Genomic DNA, 16228 nt, shown 5'->3' with positions numbered 1-16228 from the left:
AATGTTAAAATTAAAATTACGTTTTGATTATATTGCAGACAAATTCATTAATATCTTTGAGTAACTGACAGAATTTTTCCAAAAGTGCCTTGGAGTAAAATAACAGAAGCTCCTACAGCACCAAATCTATAGCTGAGCAAGTTATCTTGATTCTGTGGACATGTTTAGAAAGCCCTTAAACAAAGTTATAAATAAGCCTTGGATCCAGCTATTCTCATTTTTTGTTCTTTATCATTTCTCTTTGTTCTCCAACAATGGAATGAGAATCTTGTGCCAATGGAAAGACAAACTGAACTACTCTGGGCTTTTGGCATGCTCCAGAACAATATTTTAGCCTTGAGGGGAGACAAAAGGGAGGGAAAATATGTGGAGCTGATGTAGTCTGTGATGTTTTTCCTGTTTTTTTAAACACAGTTCTTACAAATCCCCAGCACCACGTCCTCTCTCTCCCCTCTCCCCTGAAAAAAAAAAGATAACCAAATATCAGTAGGCCATTGTGCCCCTTCATTTTCCATCTCTGCAGCTTTGTTCCATAAGCAGAATACAGCATATTTCTGATCAGTGTCTTCTTCCCTGACACTCCTCCATCTAGAGAAATCACTAGAGTCAGAGGCCAAGTATCACCTTATGAAAGTGACTGCAAGACCTTTGGCCAGAAGGGTGATTTCCTTGCAATTCCTTCCACTGATTCAAGAATCAGTCATCCCCCCACCCCCTCTCAGTTAGCCACAGTGCAGAGAGCCCAAAAAGCTATCAAAATGGAGAGCCAATACAATTAATAAACAATAAAATTAAATGTAAGAAGTTCATTAGCTGTTTATACTCACGGAGGCATAACACCTTTTGGAAGTCCTAGTGCATTGACAGATATAGGCGGTGGCTGGGATGGTAACATGGAGCTGAGGAACGCTGCTGGAGACTGGCTGGAGTTAGAGAATCTAGCAGTTGGAGAAAGACTGCGGGAAGGTGAGGAAACTGAGGAAGGGAGAGGAGGAGGAGGGGGTGGGGGAAGTGGGAAGGAATCAGAAACTGAAAACGTTGCAGTTGGACTAAAGACTGGTGGAGGTGGGGGCGGGGGTGAAGAGGAAGATGGAGACCACAGGTACTCTCCTTCCGGAGCAAATGGCTGGGAGAAAGGGGGAACAGGTGCTCTGCCAAATTGTTTCTGAGAGGCAGTTGGAGACATAGGGGATGGAAGGCTGGATGTGGAAGACCCAGATGAAGGAGTTACATAACCTGAAGCAGGACTGATGTTCTGAGCAGCAATGAATTGTTTAGGCCGGGCATAGTTGAAGGTGCTGGATGACTGCATGGTGGGGGAAGTGTGGGAGTTGAGAACGCTCATTTGCACAGGAGAACTGACAGACTGGCTGGACACCAGCTCCTGGAAAGAAGGGGGAGGAGGAAAAGGAGGAGACGGAGGAGGGTTTTGATGTTGCTGGTGGTGATGGTACCGCTGACCACCTTCTTGTTCCAGACGAATTTGGTTCTGCAGTTGTTGTAGTTTTAGAGGGTCCCTGCATGAGAAGAAAAAGTTTATCAGAAGGGTGGTGATGGAAGAGGAGAGGATTAAAATAAAGAGACAACCTCATTATCTAGACACTGAGCTCTGTTTTGTCACCTGGAATTTTAGAAGCCAATGGAAGTCAGAGCTATTTGCGTATCTGATCCTTAAGTCTATCTCCTTGCCAGCAAAGTCCATGCAAGAACGCACATCAGATATTAAACTGCTACAACACTTAACTGTAGCTAAAGGACCATTTGTAAGCTTTCTAATTAATAAAGCCATGAATCCCTGCTGGGATGGAAAACCTCAATGAAGTTGTGAGATTTGGTTTGAATACTTATTTAAGGCTTTCCCCAACAGATTGAAACCTTTTTTGGTCTGGAGATTGGGATGGGGTAGCTCCCTGTTTCATCAGACCTGGAAATACTGCAAGCAAAGTCCTTTTTGTGATCTTCTTAGTACTCTTATTTTCAGCTAATGCCACAATAGAAATTAAGACCCTTTTGAATTTTAAAAAAAGTTTGATTTTTATTTGGGTGCCGGTGGGTCATTTGTTAATTTTATTTGAACTTAATATATTAATTGCAATAGTCCTAATATTAAGGGTCACTTTTTTTTAAAAGGGCCTCAATTCTGTCTCTCTTATTATGGTGTTCAAATATCTAAGCAACTGCAGCCACAATCAGGTTGCTAGAAATCTAAATGCCCTAGCTTGTGCTTGCTGTTAATCATGTGTCATTCCCATGAGGTGACACACATTTGACAGCTCTGTCAAGCCTTCCCACACATTTGTGAGGGAGTGAATGAAACTTCCCCCACAATTTTCTACAACCTAGGGAAAGGTGAACTAAGCTGCATACCAGGAAACCATGAGTTTTAGTCCCAGCTTTTCCACTGACAGCTGTTAATATATCTGTACTCTTTACAACTTTTATTCTTAACTAAGCCTCATAACTCTACCATACCAGGAGGCAGCTAAGGAACTAAAGCTCTAGGGCTCTGCTAACTGGACTCATGACACTATACCAATGGGAGATAGGCTTATTTACAATAAAAATACAGAACTTCTTCACATTCACATAACTGTAAAGACTGTAGGTTTGACATGCAGAAGCGCTGAGCACCCAGAACTCCAAATGAAGTGAACAGGAACTATAGACACTCAACACGGATGACAATCAGATCCTGTACATATTTTTGCTTATTGTACAATTGCTTAAATGACCATTTACATTGCTGCTTTCCTGTTAATTGCTCCTTCAGTATGCACTTCTGTAAAAAAAATCTTGAGACTAAAGACCACTAAGGTAGTTTGTCAATCTCCTTTAATAGCCCTGCTTTAGCAGCACTACAACCTCAATAAGGCTCTTATCAAAGCAGAGATCAAACTTTGCTGTGTGTGGTCTTAATTCTAAAACTCATCTGTTTTACTAGCTTAACAATTGTCTTGTCCCAGCTGGGAATTGTAACTTTGTCTGAACGCTCCAGATGTCTTTGTGGTTTTATGTGCACATGCACCTTTTCAGGATATTTCACATATAAATACTTTACAATATTATATACAGTGTGTCATTTATGATATAATTTAGGTCATTATTTAACCAGAGATTTTAGTGCAGAGTCTATTGAATGCATGGAATACGTATGTATGACAAACATCATAATGGATGCATACTTCTGGTATTAGAAATGATCATGATGTCATTGTTACATTTGTAACCTACTTTCCCTTATAAGATTCATTTTGATACTCCTGCTCCCCAGAGTACTCAAAATATTTTCGGCCTGAAATTTCACGTGTGGTGTCTAGAAAAGGAGACTGTTTGGCTGTAAAGAGGGGGACAGAAGTTTAAGATTAATCACACAAGGTATTTTGAGACAGTACTGAAAAAAAAAATCAAGGTTTTGAAAGGTCTGACTATTTTGTAAAACCATATCACAAAGATAGCTTGGTTTAGAAATGAGAGTTACCCCACATACAGTACATACTTTATTTGTTAGTAGCAGATTAGCTCTTTTTTACCAGACTGTTTTTGATATAGTTGTGTAAAACACTTCGGAGTTATTCACTACAGAGTTCTGAATCTTCTATTCATTTTTTTGAATGTTCAACATATAGTATCCAAATCCTGCTGAGTTCAGATTGTTTTGATGTTAGGTTTAGGTTAAGGCTGATCTTTAGGGTTTTTTTTTAATACTCTTTGAATGTCCCTTAACCTGAAAGAGCTACTGCTTGAGCTATTTTGCCTTGAGGCTTTCTTTTTAGCCCATACGGTCATCTGACCCTCCCAGTCAATGGCAGAGTTCCAGCAGCAATACCAAACCATCTTGGATAGATGAGTAAAAAAACCTTTTTTTAAAATTTTTTTGGGGGTTTTCCTTTTCAAGTTTGTGTCTTCCAAATTGTGCATTTTAACTATTTTTGGGCACATTGTCTAATGGTCATAGAAGTGTTTTAACATTTTTTACTTTCATTTTCATACAAATTTTACTTCATTTTCCCCATCATTTTAATGTATTATAGTGCGACTAAGGCCAAAAAAGTAAATAGAAATGTACCTAACTATATATGTTGTGCCAGGTATGGAAGAAGTTTAACACTCTCAAACAGAGACTTTTCACCAAGCATGTGCCATAACAAAAGGTATCCTGTGCTGCATTGAAACTTTTCTATTTTAAATTACAAAGTCATGTGTTCATCTTTTGAACAGTGGCACAATATAGCAGTGACCATCTTGGGCCTTGTCAATGCTAATTACTACCTGTTTTACAGCAACTGCTGCTAAATGATGCAGCTATATCAGTGTTAGTAATGACGGAAGTGCTAGTGTAAACCAGGATCAGGCTTTAAATCCAGGGTGTTATGAAAATCTACATGTTGGGTAAAGGAAAGATCCTACTCTGAGCAGGTTTTCATGCCACAATGGTAAAAATGCATGATCCCTGTATTAGGCATCTTTGCAGCTATTCTGTTGCTGTAAGACTGGTACTAAGTTTTCTAGCGCTAGACGCATCCTAGAGTAATGTCATCCAGCATTTTTTTAAAAAAAATATCCCATTGTTGCTATTGCACTGATGCTAATAATTTTGGGAGCATCAGGGTGGAGAGGGGGCACTAGTGTTTAACACTGTTGCACCACATCATCTAACCTTACTCAGTGCAAATCTAGACACAGTAGTTAAAAATACTCCACCTGTGGCCAATCTGTACCAGTGCTTCTTCCATTATTAGCAGCAATAGTGAAGCAACTATGGAGATAAAGAAAAACTTCAGGGACTAGGAAGACACAAACAAAACTAATTTAGTTATAACAACATGATCCTATCTCAGCTAACTAAGGTGTGTTTAGTAATCCAGCGTAATAGATAGGCACACTTTCATAGAACCGGTCACATATATTTTACATCTACTTCTTTAAACACAGTGAAAAAACCCATAACATTTTCACATACTTATTTTTGATGACTTATTTGAGGTTTACCTACAGTTTTATCTAACGAGTTAATTACAGAAACTGAAAAATCAAAAGTAACTTCTGAATAAAATTCCCTCAGTGAAAAGGCGAAATCGACTATAAAATAATCACATTGGAGGTGGAGGGGAAATGGACATTCAGCAAGTCATTTGAACTCAGACATGACCATCTATAAAGGGATTTCAACAGCTTTATTCTGATATTTGTCAGTTATTTCCTGCCTAATGTTGGAAATTCTTGCTATAGATTTGTACGTGTATATATCGCTGCCTACGCTCCAACAGCTATGATAACAGAGTTAAAGACAACATGAAAAAAATAAGACCTATAAGCCACTGAAAAAACATATTTACACACACACAGACACAATGTAACAGCGAGAAGTAGTAATATTTTAATATGAACGAGGGCACGGGCCTAAACAACAATAGGGGAAATCTAATACATTATGAAGGTTATTCAGTTCTTAATGTAAATGTGCATATTATTACCCTGTCCACAATACTTAATTTTTGCCAATTTACTATTGACATAGTGCAGTAACATTACAACTTTTCTATATAACAAGTATAAACTACTGTTCTATTCTACACAAGCTAGTTTCTGCTGTATATATCTCAGAGCCATTTGGAGAAGAGGGCTCAGCTCTTAATAACTGTGTCTAAAATGACAGCAGAAGGCATGGTCTTTTTTCACCTCCATTACTAAGTCTTCCCTGGATGGTCTTTCACCTGCTCTGCAACTCTGCCTTGAAAGAGAGAGACCGGGGAGGAAGAAACTCAGCTTGTATTGCTTCTAAGAATTAGGATTTATGTTCTTCACACCACTAGTAGTTTCTAATGATAGAGGGTGTGATAATCTTGAGGCTGGAAATACACTTGCTTCTGGGAGCAGTGTGTGTGCTGCAAGTTGTCACTCTTTTGTTTTATATCTCTGAGTGCTGAAGAGTTATAATTAACTGTGAGAATTCTTACACTCTCTGTAACTAAGCAATGCTTTATTTAATGTACATATACCAAGTTTCAAGAAGAGATTATTACGTCTCAGATATTTCTACAACTTTGTTTTCCTCTCTGCCCCTTCCAAGACAAATTACCGAAATGAAAGACATCTCACTTATAAATAAGTATAATTATTTTATCGCTTTGCTTAATGAAAATATGTAGCTGCAAAGCTTATGGGAACTGGAAGCTGAGTACTCTAATTGCCTAGGAGGACTGTTTTCTCCATTATGAAGTTAGTGAATCCCTCATGCTACCATCAAAGCCTTCTTCAGACAACATATTGACAACCACAATATACATACTAATCTGCACCAACTATTACAAGTGGCTCAATACTGATCTCAGGTATTTGGGTGGACGTTCCTTGTAATTACGTAGGGTCAGCTCACTACCTGTGTACATTCATGCATACTGGTAGTAGCCGGTTGAATACAATATAACAAAGCATCAGACATTGAAAATGAACTTTATGTATAGAATCTTTGGTCCAGGAGACATACCTTGACTAGAGGCCAAGCTTAAACTAGTGACTAACACTAACAGTGGGGAGGTAGTATAGCCTAGCAGATAGGGCACTGTGGTAGAACTCAGGACAGCTGAGTTTAATTCCCATTTCTGCCAGTGGCCTGCAGGGTGACCTTGGACAAGTCACTTCCCTCCATGTGCCTCAGTTTCCACATCTGGAAAAAAATGGGAACAATGATACTGACTTCTATTGTAAAGTGCTTTGAGATCTACTGATGAAAAGTGTAATATAAGAGGTAGGCATTATTATTATTATATGATGTAAATGAAAATGAACTGTGTACAAACGATAGGACAGTACTTTACCTGGGAAGGCAGCCAACAATTCTGCTTTGCCTTCTCCCTTCTCAGAAAAAGAACAGTTACTGACCCTGCAGTAGCTGTGGTTCTTTGAGATGATGTAATTAGTTGGGGTACACATGTGCCTCATGCATGCAAAATTAAACTCTTTTTCACAGCAGGTCTGTCAGGGCTGCACATGTGACCTGTGCCTCATCATACTCCTCTATGAGGGCTTAAAAGGCAGAATGGCCACGACCTTCCCTCAGCTCCTTCGCAATTCAAAGCCCACAGTAACTGAAATCTGCAAAAGCAGGGACAGAGAGGGGTCATGGGATCTACACTGAGTACAACATCTTGAAGAACCACAGTCACTGTAGGGTAAGTAACCATTCTCTCTTCGTCAACTATGTATTAGTGTGGATCACAGTTTAGTGAGTGGCAAGCAGTGTCCCCTCTGGATGGTGGGAGTGAAGTATCCGCTGCATCAGTCAGTGATTGTTGTACTGTCGCCTTGAATTTGGTGGCTGTCAGGGCTGATGCCAAAGTCCAACTCATAACTCTTGACAAAAAGTCAGTGAATTAATGCCACATTGTGGCCTTGCAGATCTGAGAAACTGGCACATTCCTGAAGCAGGCAGAGGATGTTGCTTGCACTCGAAGCTGGCCAGGTGTTTGGGTGGACATCTGTGGCCTGTCTTTCAACCAGAATTGCTTTGGACAGTAAGGACTACAAGGATGACTGTGGCTTCATCTCATTTGATCCTGGATATTATCTTGGGGAATCAATGGAAAGGCATAGAGAAGGCCTTGAGACCAGGTAGAAGATAGGCATCTGGTACCTATTCAGGTTTGTGCCCCTCTGGAACAAAAGTTTTGGCACTTGGCATTGTTGATGATGGTAATCAGGTCTATAATGGGAGATCCCCAATGAAGGAATATTGGGTCTATAATGGACCTCCATAGCAACCATTCAAGGGGAAGAGCTGTGAACAGAACCTCTTTATATACATTCTTGGGTTCCTGCAACCATCTCAGTGACAATCTGAGGCGGGATCAGGTCTTTCTTGTTCATTTGGTGTTTTGCTGGGGAATAGATCGATCTGAGCCAGAGTTCCATCATAGAGCCAACAGAAGGTCTGACAAAGGACATAATGTAAGTGCATGCACACACGTGGCCTAGCTGCCCCAGATGAGTCCATACCATCACAGTAGAGTTTGATTCCATTTAACATACTATCGACTGCATGAAAAAGGACCTGTCCTCGGGAAGATATGCTCTTGTGGACCTGGAGTTGATCAAAGCTTCTATGAACTCTATCTTCTGTGATGGGTCAAGAGATGATTTTTCATAGTTCACCAAGAGGTCTATCTGGGAGAACAAGGGAAGAGCATATTCTAGGCTTGCTGCTTTATGTAACAGAAAAAAGGTGACCCTCTTCCTGGTGAAAAAAATCATATATAGTAAACAGAGCCCTGTACTTTTCAGCTTGGAGATGCAGTGAGGCAAATTAATATACCTTGCATCCAAATAGACCCAACTTCTTAGGATTTCTGTCCTTAAGTAGGCCTTCTGTGGACTTGAACTTTTCCTATACTGCCAAAACAACCAGAAGCCCTCAAATTGGGTGGGCATAGAAGTATTCAAAGCCTTTTGGAGGCATCTGTACCTCTTCTCCACTTGTTTAGAAGTAGGAGAAAGAATGGCGAGGGTTTGGTCAGCTGCAGGACCCTCTGATTGAAAGGGAATGAGATCCTGGGCTGGAGTTGCAGTGCTTAAAATATTAAAAAAAAGTTTGTGGGATTTTTCCTGTATCAATGTCATTTCAATGTCTGGGGTCTCTGCAATGTGAGACAGAAGATCCTGGAATGCCTTGAAGCCATTGATTGCTGGCTCTGGGACAGGCACCACCATCTCATCTGGTGAGGATAACATCTTGTGTAGAGCTAGGGGTCAGTTGTTGATGTCCCTCCATTACGTCTTGCTCATGGGGGCCACTGTCCAGCTTGTGTGGGTGGCCTGACTAATGAGGCCATGAAGGAACAGGATCTCCTCCTCTTTCAGAGGGATATCTGCTCCTGGACCTGAATTATGATAGTTCTCAATAGGGCCGACACAGTCGTAGTGGCATGCTATAGGGACACCAGCCAGCTAGAAGCTGGTTGGTTTGGTGCCACTCACCCCCCAGCTGAGATGGAACTCTAAATGAAAGCCACCTGCTATGCTCCTTAAGATTGCTTTCAAAAGGCAGGGGACAGGGATCCCTGCTCAACACTGGAGAAAAGGAGTAGGATGGTGAAGTGAAGAGCTCTTCTTTCAGTGGTGGTGCTGTATGCTGACATGATACTGGTATTGGTCCTGGTACTGGTTGTTGCTTTGGTGTGGAGGATGTCTCTGCAAGGAACATTGAGCCTTGCAGAATGCATCTCAGCTCATTGCCAGGCTTATTCATGGGTATCAGTACTGGGTCTCATTTCCACTGCATCTCTCCAGTTTTGGTGGAGGGCTTGGAGGCTCTGCCCTTGGATGAGTCATCTCTTCGGGACTATGCTCCCTGTTTGGAGCTATGTTTGAGCTCCCTCCAGCTCAGTCTCTTGATGTCACCTTTTTGTGGCCACAGGTGCTGATTTCGTTGCCGAGGTTGTCTGCTGGCAGCCTGTGACAGGGCTTCCAGCATCAAGGCTGCTGATGCTGAGACTGTCAGTGCTGAGTTGGTCAGTGTGGAAGTTGCCAGTGCTGGCTTTGACAGTGGTTCCTCTTGCCCTCTTTTCTCTGCCTTACCCTGGGTATGGTGTCTGTTCGAGGCAGAATTGATGCTGGTTTGTCTGGCCACATTCCGGTAGTTACTACCCTCTCTGGGCCCAAACTGACTCACAAGGACTGCTCTAGCAGGTGTATCTTGAGCTGAATATCCCTGGATTTGTAGGTTCATGTGGAGATTGACTTGCACGCAGAGTACCTATCTGAGACGTGGGTCTTTCCAAGGTTGAAAAGGCATTGGCTATGTCCATCATTGATGGGAATCAGTCTGTCATAGGACAGGCAGGGTTTGAACCCATGAGGTGTGACGGTTGATATGAAACACTGCATCCTGCTGGACGGATAGTGTAGTGGAACGTATAATTTTCTTTTTTTAAAATGTCCAAGTTGAGGAAAAGGGAGTCTCAAGATGAAGTTTCTTCCAAAAACCCTCAAACCAAACTGAACAACCCCCCCCCCCCCAAAAAAAAAAAAAAAACCTAGTTCGAAAACTGAGTTGAAGTCTCTGATCACAGTAGTGGGTCGGATACTAGTTAGGTTCCATCTCACTACCAAGAAGTACCTGAGGAAGAGTTGCGGCTGCCCACCCTTAATGCCCTGTAATGAGAGCACAAGGAAGCACAGGGTGTATGTGTAGCCGCGATGGACACTACTGTTTAAAAGACCCTGACCTTGCACATGAGGCTCATGCACCCCAACAGTGGGATCCACACTTACACTGCATGAAGTTAAAGATTCAGTAAATAGAAATACACTGCAGAGATTGGAAAACGGTCTAGCCTTTGTATCTCAACACAACTAAATAAATGCATTGAAGTTACTGAATGTTTTACAATCCTGTATATTGTGTAATATGTGCATATAAGTGTAATATGAAGTCATCAAACCCCTTGCAAATCTTTTTGAACAAGATTATATATATAGATAGATAGATAGATAGATATCTATATATATAATTTTAAAGAGAAAGGAGAGTAGTCTCCGTGTGGAGGAACAAGTCTAATTTACTTCAAGTACTGAAAAACAGTAACTCATTTCTGCCTCCCTACATACAGATACTGCATCTGGAGTTGTTCTGAGAGTCAAAGCAGATTGATCACTTCACAGTCTTCCTATGGACATGCTCTTTGAAATGCACCTAACAGAGATTCACCGAACTGTGTTAAACATAGTAATGGACTGAAGTGGAGGAGGGACTGACTGAAATTTTTTTCCCCTAGAAAAACATCGAGGAGTCCGGTGACACCTTAAAGACTAACAGATTTATTAGGGCATAAGCTTTTGTGACTTCATGCATCTGAAGAAGTGGGTTTTTTACCCACGAAAGCTTATGCCCTAATAAATCTGTTAGTCTTTAAGGTGCCACCTGACTCCTCGCTGTTTTTGTGGATTCAGACTAACACAGCTACCCCTCTGATACTTTTTTCCTAGAATGAACCACTACTTAGTGAAAGATGCTCAGCCAGTTTTCTAGATTAACAGCCGAGATCAATGCCAGATAAATGGATTTGCATTTTGAGGTAACATTTGTTCATTCAAGGGGGCAGTGTGTTTCATGAGTTTTATCAATAATGCAATACCTCCATTTTAAAAATGGAAAAACTACCCTTCTACTAAGGTTGCATGAGTTAACAGCTGTAGTGAGCAGGACTGCATCCAATTACACTGTGGATGGTAAATTAATATTTTCACATTTTGAAAAAGATGTGTATAAATTTAAAATGGTTACATGACAAGGAAGATTGACAAAGAAAGGGGAAGATTTAAAACAAAGGTGCAACATTTCCAAAACTGGACTGTGCTCAATGCAGACAGAGCCCTCAGGTCATGTTAGCGTAAACATTTTATACTGAAGCAGCAAGCCTCTTGATGCTGAATGATACCCTGCATTCCAAGAAACAATACCAGCCTGTTTAATTTCCCTAGAAAGGCTCCTATCCCGGTAGGCTTTGCATGATAAGTGAAAGATCAATGACAACGTACATGCTAAAATGAAAATATTCAGGGCTAAATTTTGTCCTTCCTTACACAGACTTCAATGAGGATGCATGGATATAACTGAGGGTCAAATTTGGTCCTCATTCTGGACAGCTAGGAACAATCCCCACAACTGAAAAACTTTCCAGATTTGTTTTGCCACACCAACCTCTGTTTCTTCAACACACAAAATTTGCTGGTGAAGATCTTCAAATGCAATTGAACAATACTTTCTATGGATACTGTATTACTGTTTATAAACAAACATCCAATTCAAGTCAAAAGAGAGAAAAAGAGCTTATGTAAACAATCTACTCAAAAGAAACCCAGAATGTTCTACTATTAATACCAATGCACTGTAATAGAGGATACTTTGAAAATAAGCTTGATTCCTCATTAGGCAAAACCTCAGACAACAAGACAACAAATGTAAAACATCTACATAGTAGCAACATTGTTTGTGAACTCTCTTATAAGGAAATTTTGCCCTAGTTTGACTATTAAGGACTTTCCCAACTTGTCCTAAAAAGTGGCATTGTACTCGTGCCCATTTTCCATTTTTGTTTGGTTATCTGTCAAAAGGCATCAAGTTAATTTCTATCCGAAGGAAACCAGCAGTAGTGATATTGCCAGTACTTGTTGAGACACAAGACGTTGCCATTCAGTGCTTTCACAGACAGGAACCATTTTTCATATCTCTAACTCTGTAAGGACATTTTTCAAAACATGTACCAGTAAGATAACAAATTCAGCTTGGGTTCAGAAAGAGAGGAAATTGTGCTTTTGTGTGCATTCATTGTTTAACAAGTCAAAGACACAATATACAAGTAAAACTGAACTTAATGCCCCTGTTGGGGCTACTATCAGAAAACGAGTTTGGCATCTTACATTGCAGTCTGCACTTGTAATTCAAGAGTGTCACTTAAGCAATGCTATGAGTCCCTTACAACTGACATATAAGGTGAAAAACTGAGCAGGAGGCATTAAGTGATACTGTTGAGGGGAGAAAAGCATAACTTATAGATAGTGAGGCACGGTTATTGGTAAAAGAACCATTGCTTGAACTTATAACTAGATTAGCACAGCAATGGACCAACTGGTCTTCTACATCCCTTTAACATTGATTATAGTACAAGGACAGCTAAAGACTGTGTCTAATGGTATGTCCGTTGGATTTCATTTTCATGTACAGTAAGCAAGACCGGGAGGTAGGACTGCTTTCTTCAAAGACTTATGCAGAGATTTATTTTCTTTAAATCCAGAATTAAGACTTTTAAAAACTGCAATAGCATAATATCATACACATATAAAAATGAAAAAAAGAGGCAAAAGATGGCTCATATTTTTCCTAATTAAAATCAGATAACCTAATATCTGCATATAGTAAACAAATTATCTAACGCTGTAGTGCCATCCAATTGATATAGATTTAGTGGGGCAAATTTTCACTTTGATGCACATAGAACTCATTAAAATTATATAGTGCTTGACTAAGTAACAGGACATCCAGAATTTACCAGATTCAATTTAGAGATGGGTGGGGGTTGCCAAATTTCTAATCACAGAAAATCGAACACCCTTGCCCCACCTCCTTCCTGAGGCTCTGCCCCTGTCCCGCCCCTTCTTCGAGGCCTTGCCCCCTACTTACTACATACCCTCTCCCTCTGTTGCTTGCTCTCCCCCACCCTCACTCACTTTCACAGGGCTGGGGCAGAGGGATGGGGTGAGGGCTCCAGCTGGGGGTGCAGGCTCCAGAATGGGGCCAGAAATGAGGGGTTCAGGGGGCTCTGGGCTGGGGCCAAGGGATTTGGAGTGCAGGAGGGGCTCAGGAATGGGGCAGGGGTGTGGGAGGGGATGCAGGCTCTGGCCAGCGGTGTGGGCTCTGGGGTGGGGCCAAGGATTGGTGTGCAGGCTCCAGGAAGGAGTTTGGATGCAGGAGGGGGTGTGGGCTCTGGTAGGGGGCTCAGGGCTGGGGGTTGAGGTGCAGGAAGGGGTGAGGGCTCCGGCCAGGCAGCACTTACCTCAGGCGGCTCCCAGTCAGCAGTGCAGTGGGGCTATGGAGGCTCCCTGCCTACCCTTACTCTGTGCGGCTCCTGGAAGCAACCAGCATGTCTGGCTCCTAGGCGGAAGGGTGAGGGGGCTCTGTGTGCTGCCCATGCCCACAGGCGCTGTCCCTGCAGCTCCCATTGGCCACGGTTCCCAACCAATGGGAGCTGCGGAGCCAGTGCTTGGGCTGGGGGCAGTGCATGGAACCACTGTGGCCACCCCTGCAAATAGGAACCGGACATGCTGGCTGCTTCCAGGAGCCATGCAGAGCCAGGCCAGGCAGGGAGCCTTAGCTCCGCTGCACCACTGACCGGACTTTAAGCAAACCAGTCAGCAGCTGCCAGGGTCCCTTTTTGACCGGGCATTCTGGTCAAAAACCAGACGCCTGGCAACCGTAACATGGGCTGATTAATGAAGTTAGTTGATTATCTCAATTCCAGTGTCTTTATCTTTAAAAAGAAGAAATGGAATGAATATCTCGGTAGAGTTGTAAGAAGCTTCTGATCAATGGAATATACACTGTAGCTGCAAGTTTGCATCTCAGCTAGTTGATAAGATAACTTAATGAAAACAAATATCTGAGATTAATCTAATGGCTAAGAATCTAATTCCAGGCCTTTGTGAGAAAGCACTATAACTCATTACCTCCTCATCAGCCTTCCAGGACCCAGAAATCAGAGCTGTTCTGAAGCACCTTTATTTGCTGAGGATCATTGCCTCATGTAAGGCCATGTCTACACTAGCGAGCTTATGGTGGCACAGCTGTACCAATGCAGCTGTGCCACAGTAAGATCGCTCATGTAGCCACTCTTTACTAACAGGAGAGAGCTCTCCTATCGACATAATTAAACCACCTCCAACGAGGGGCCGTAGCTTTGTCAGCAGGAGAGCATCTCCCACCAACATAGCGCCAGTGTGGACAGTGCTTCTGTCGGTGTAATTTATGTTGCTCAGTGGGGTGTTTTTTTCACACCCCTGAGTGACAAAGTTATACCAACAAAAGTGTTAATGTAGAGATAGCCTTAGTCTCATATAGTTGGTAGAGAGAAGGTGGGTGAGGCAATATCTTTTACCAGGCCATCTTCTTCTGGTGAAAGAGACAAGCTTTTAAGTTACACCTCTTCTTCAGGTGTGGGAAAGGTAATCAGAGTGTCACAGCTAAATACAAGGTGAAAGAGATTGTTAAACATACGGACTTAACTCATGGTGCAAGAGATCATTCAAGATGAAGTGGGCAACTAACACCTCTGCAGTGATAAGACAAAGGAAGGTCAGTGTGGAAGTGATGATGTTGTAATGAGATAAAGCCAGTGTCTCCACCGAGTCCATGAATTTAAGTGTCTAGCAAAGTTATGAATTAAAGCTCTCAGGCTGGTCTTATCTTTCCCAGACCTGAAGAAGAGCTCTGTGCAGCTCAAAAGCGTGTCTCTCTTACCAACAGAAGTTATACAGTCATTATATGTGGTTGAGGTTTTCTTTTTATGAGAATGTCAGCTTATTCATGCTGGATGCCAGAACCATTTTATCATCATGCCCTGCAGTTCCAATCAACCATATCACTCTTAAGAAACTCCTTTTATAAATATAAGAATGACCCCATCAAAAGCATGTACTTATTTCTAGGAAAGATGGAAAGGAGAGAGAAAACAAGAAACAATAATAAACTTTCAAGAACCTAACACGTTCTCCACCTCACTCCCCAGAACATTGGGATTCCTAGTACTGATGTTAACGCTATTGTCCTACTTAGTATTTTACTTTCTCACAATTTTTAAATGACATTTATTTAAACAACTTTTAATTTTAACTCAACCAAATCTTGGGTCTGTGTTACATCTCAGTGATGGGTCTTGTATTCCCTTCCCGCTGTAACATGGCTCTGCACTTGGCCCAGCTGATCCCAAGGATAGTTGGGTTTGGTGCAGAAAGAATCAGCTTGTGCTTTGAGTGTATACTTAGTGGAAAGAGAGACGGCAGGAGATAATGCAGTCCTTTGCAGATTCTAAACCTCTCCTCTGGGCCTCAGAGGTTACTGCAGCATTATGGACTGGAGCTTTCTTGCTGAGGCTTTTGAGGATTCACAGGGGGGCTTTTTTCTCCCAGATTCCATTTTGATGTCCTTTGAGAGTGCAGCCCATTGCCTCCTCCAGTTGTTAGTTATCTGAGGTGGATGTTGCCTCCTCCATGGAGCTGAGAAACACTGCACACCTCCCACTGCTTCCCTAGCATTCTTTTCCAATATCTGAAACAGGGGCTAGATTACAATGTGATTGCCCCTCTGGACAGAGTAGGCTTCTTTAGCCTTAAAGCCTGACTGAACCTGACATTCCAATGGGCTTTGTGTCCTGGATAACCACTAATTATAAAAAAAAACAACAAAAACAAAAACAAAAAAACCCACCAAAACTTGAATCAGCAAAAATTTCTGGGCACAGACAAATAGCAAAACAAATGGACAATTAGCTGCACTGGAACCAAAAAGCTTCTTGTACCCAGAATAAACCCTTCTTCTGAACAGGACATTCTGCATAATCTACAGTCAGAAAGGTAAATACTATATACTGAATGAATATATACTTGGACAGGGGCACTCAAAATGATTCAATTTCCTTTTAACATCTGCAATAAATAGTTTAAAACAGGATTGTCATGG

General features: G+C 41.7%; 1 protein-coding gene across 5 annotated transcripts in view; it reads right to left on the bottom strand.

Annotated features, from left to right (window-relative positions):
- PALLD (palladin, cytoskeletal associated protein) overlaps positions 1-16228 on the bottom strand; it is a 346573-nt gene that overhangs the window by 62900 nt on the left and 267445 nt on the right. For all 5 annotated transcript variants that reach the window (XM_074951119.1, XM_074951117.1, XM_074951118.1 and 2 more), the window contains one exon: positions 828-1517. In XM_074951119.1, coding sequence (XP_074807220.1) covers positions 828-1517 — 690 coding nt within the window. The remainder of the gene's footprint in view (positions 1-827; positions 1518-16228) is intronic.

Source organism: Natator depressus, chromosome 4 (genome assembly GCF_965152275.1).
Source record: "Natator depressus isolate rNatDep1 chromosome 4, rNatDep2.hap1, whole genome shotgun sequence".
NCBI lineage: Eukaryota > Metazoa > Chordata > Testudines > Cheloniidae > Natator > Natator depressus.
The sequence above is the reverse complement of the archived record's forward strand: the minus strand, read 5'-3'. Positions and strand labels throughout refer to the sequence as shown.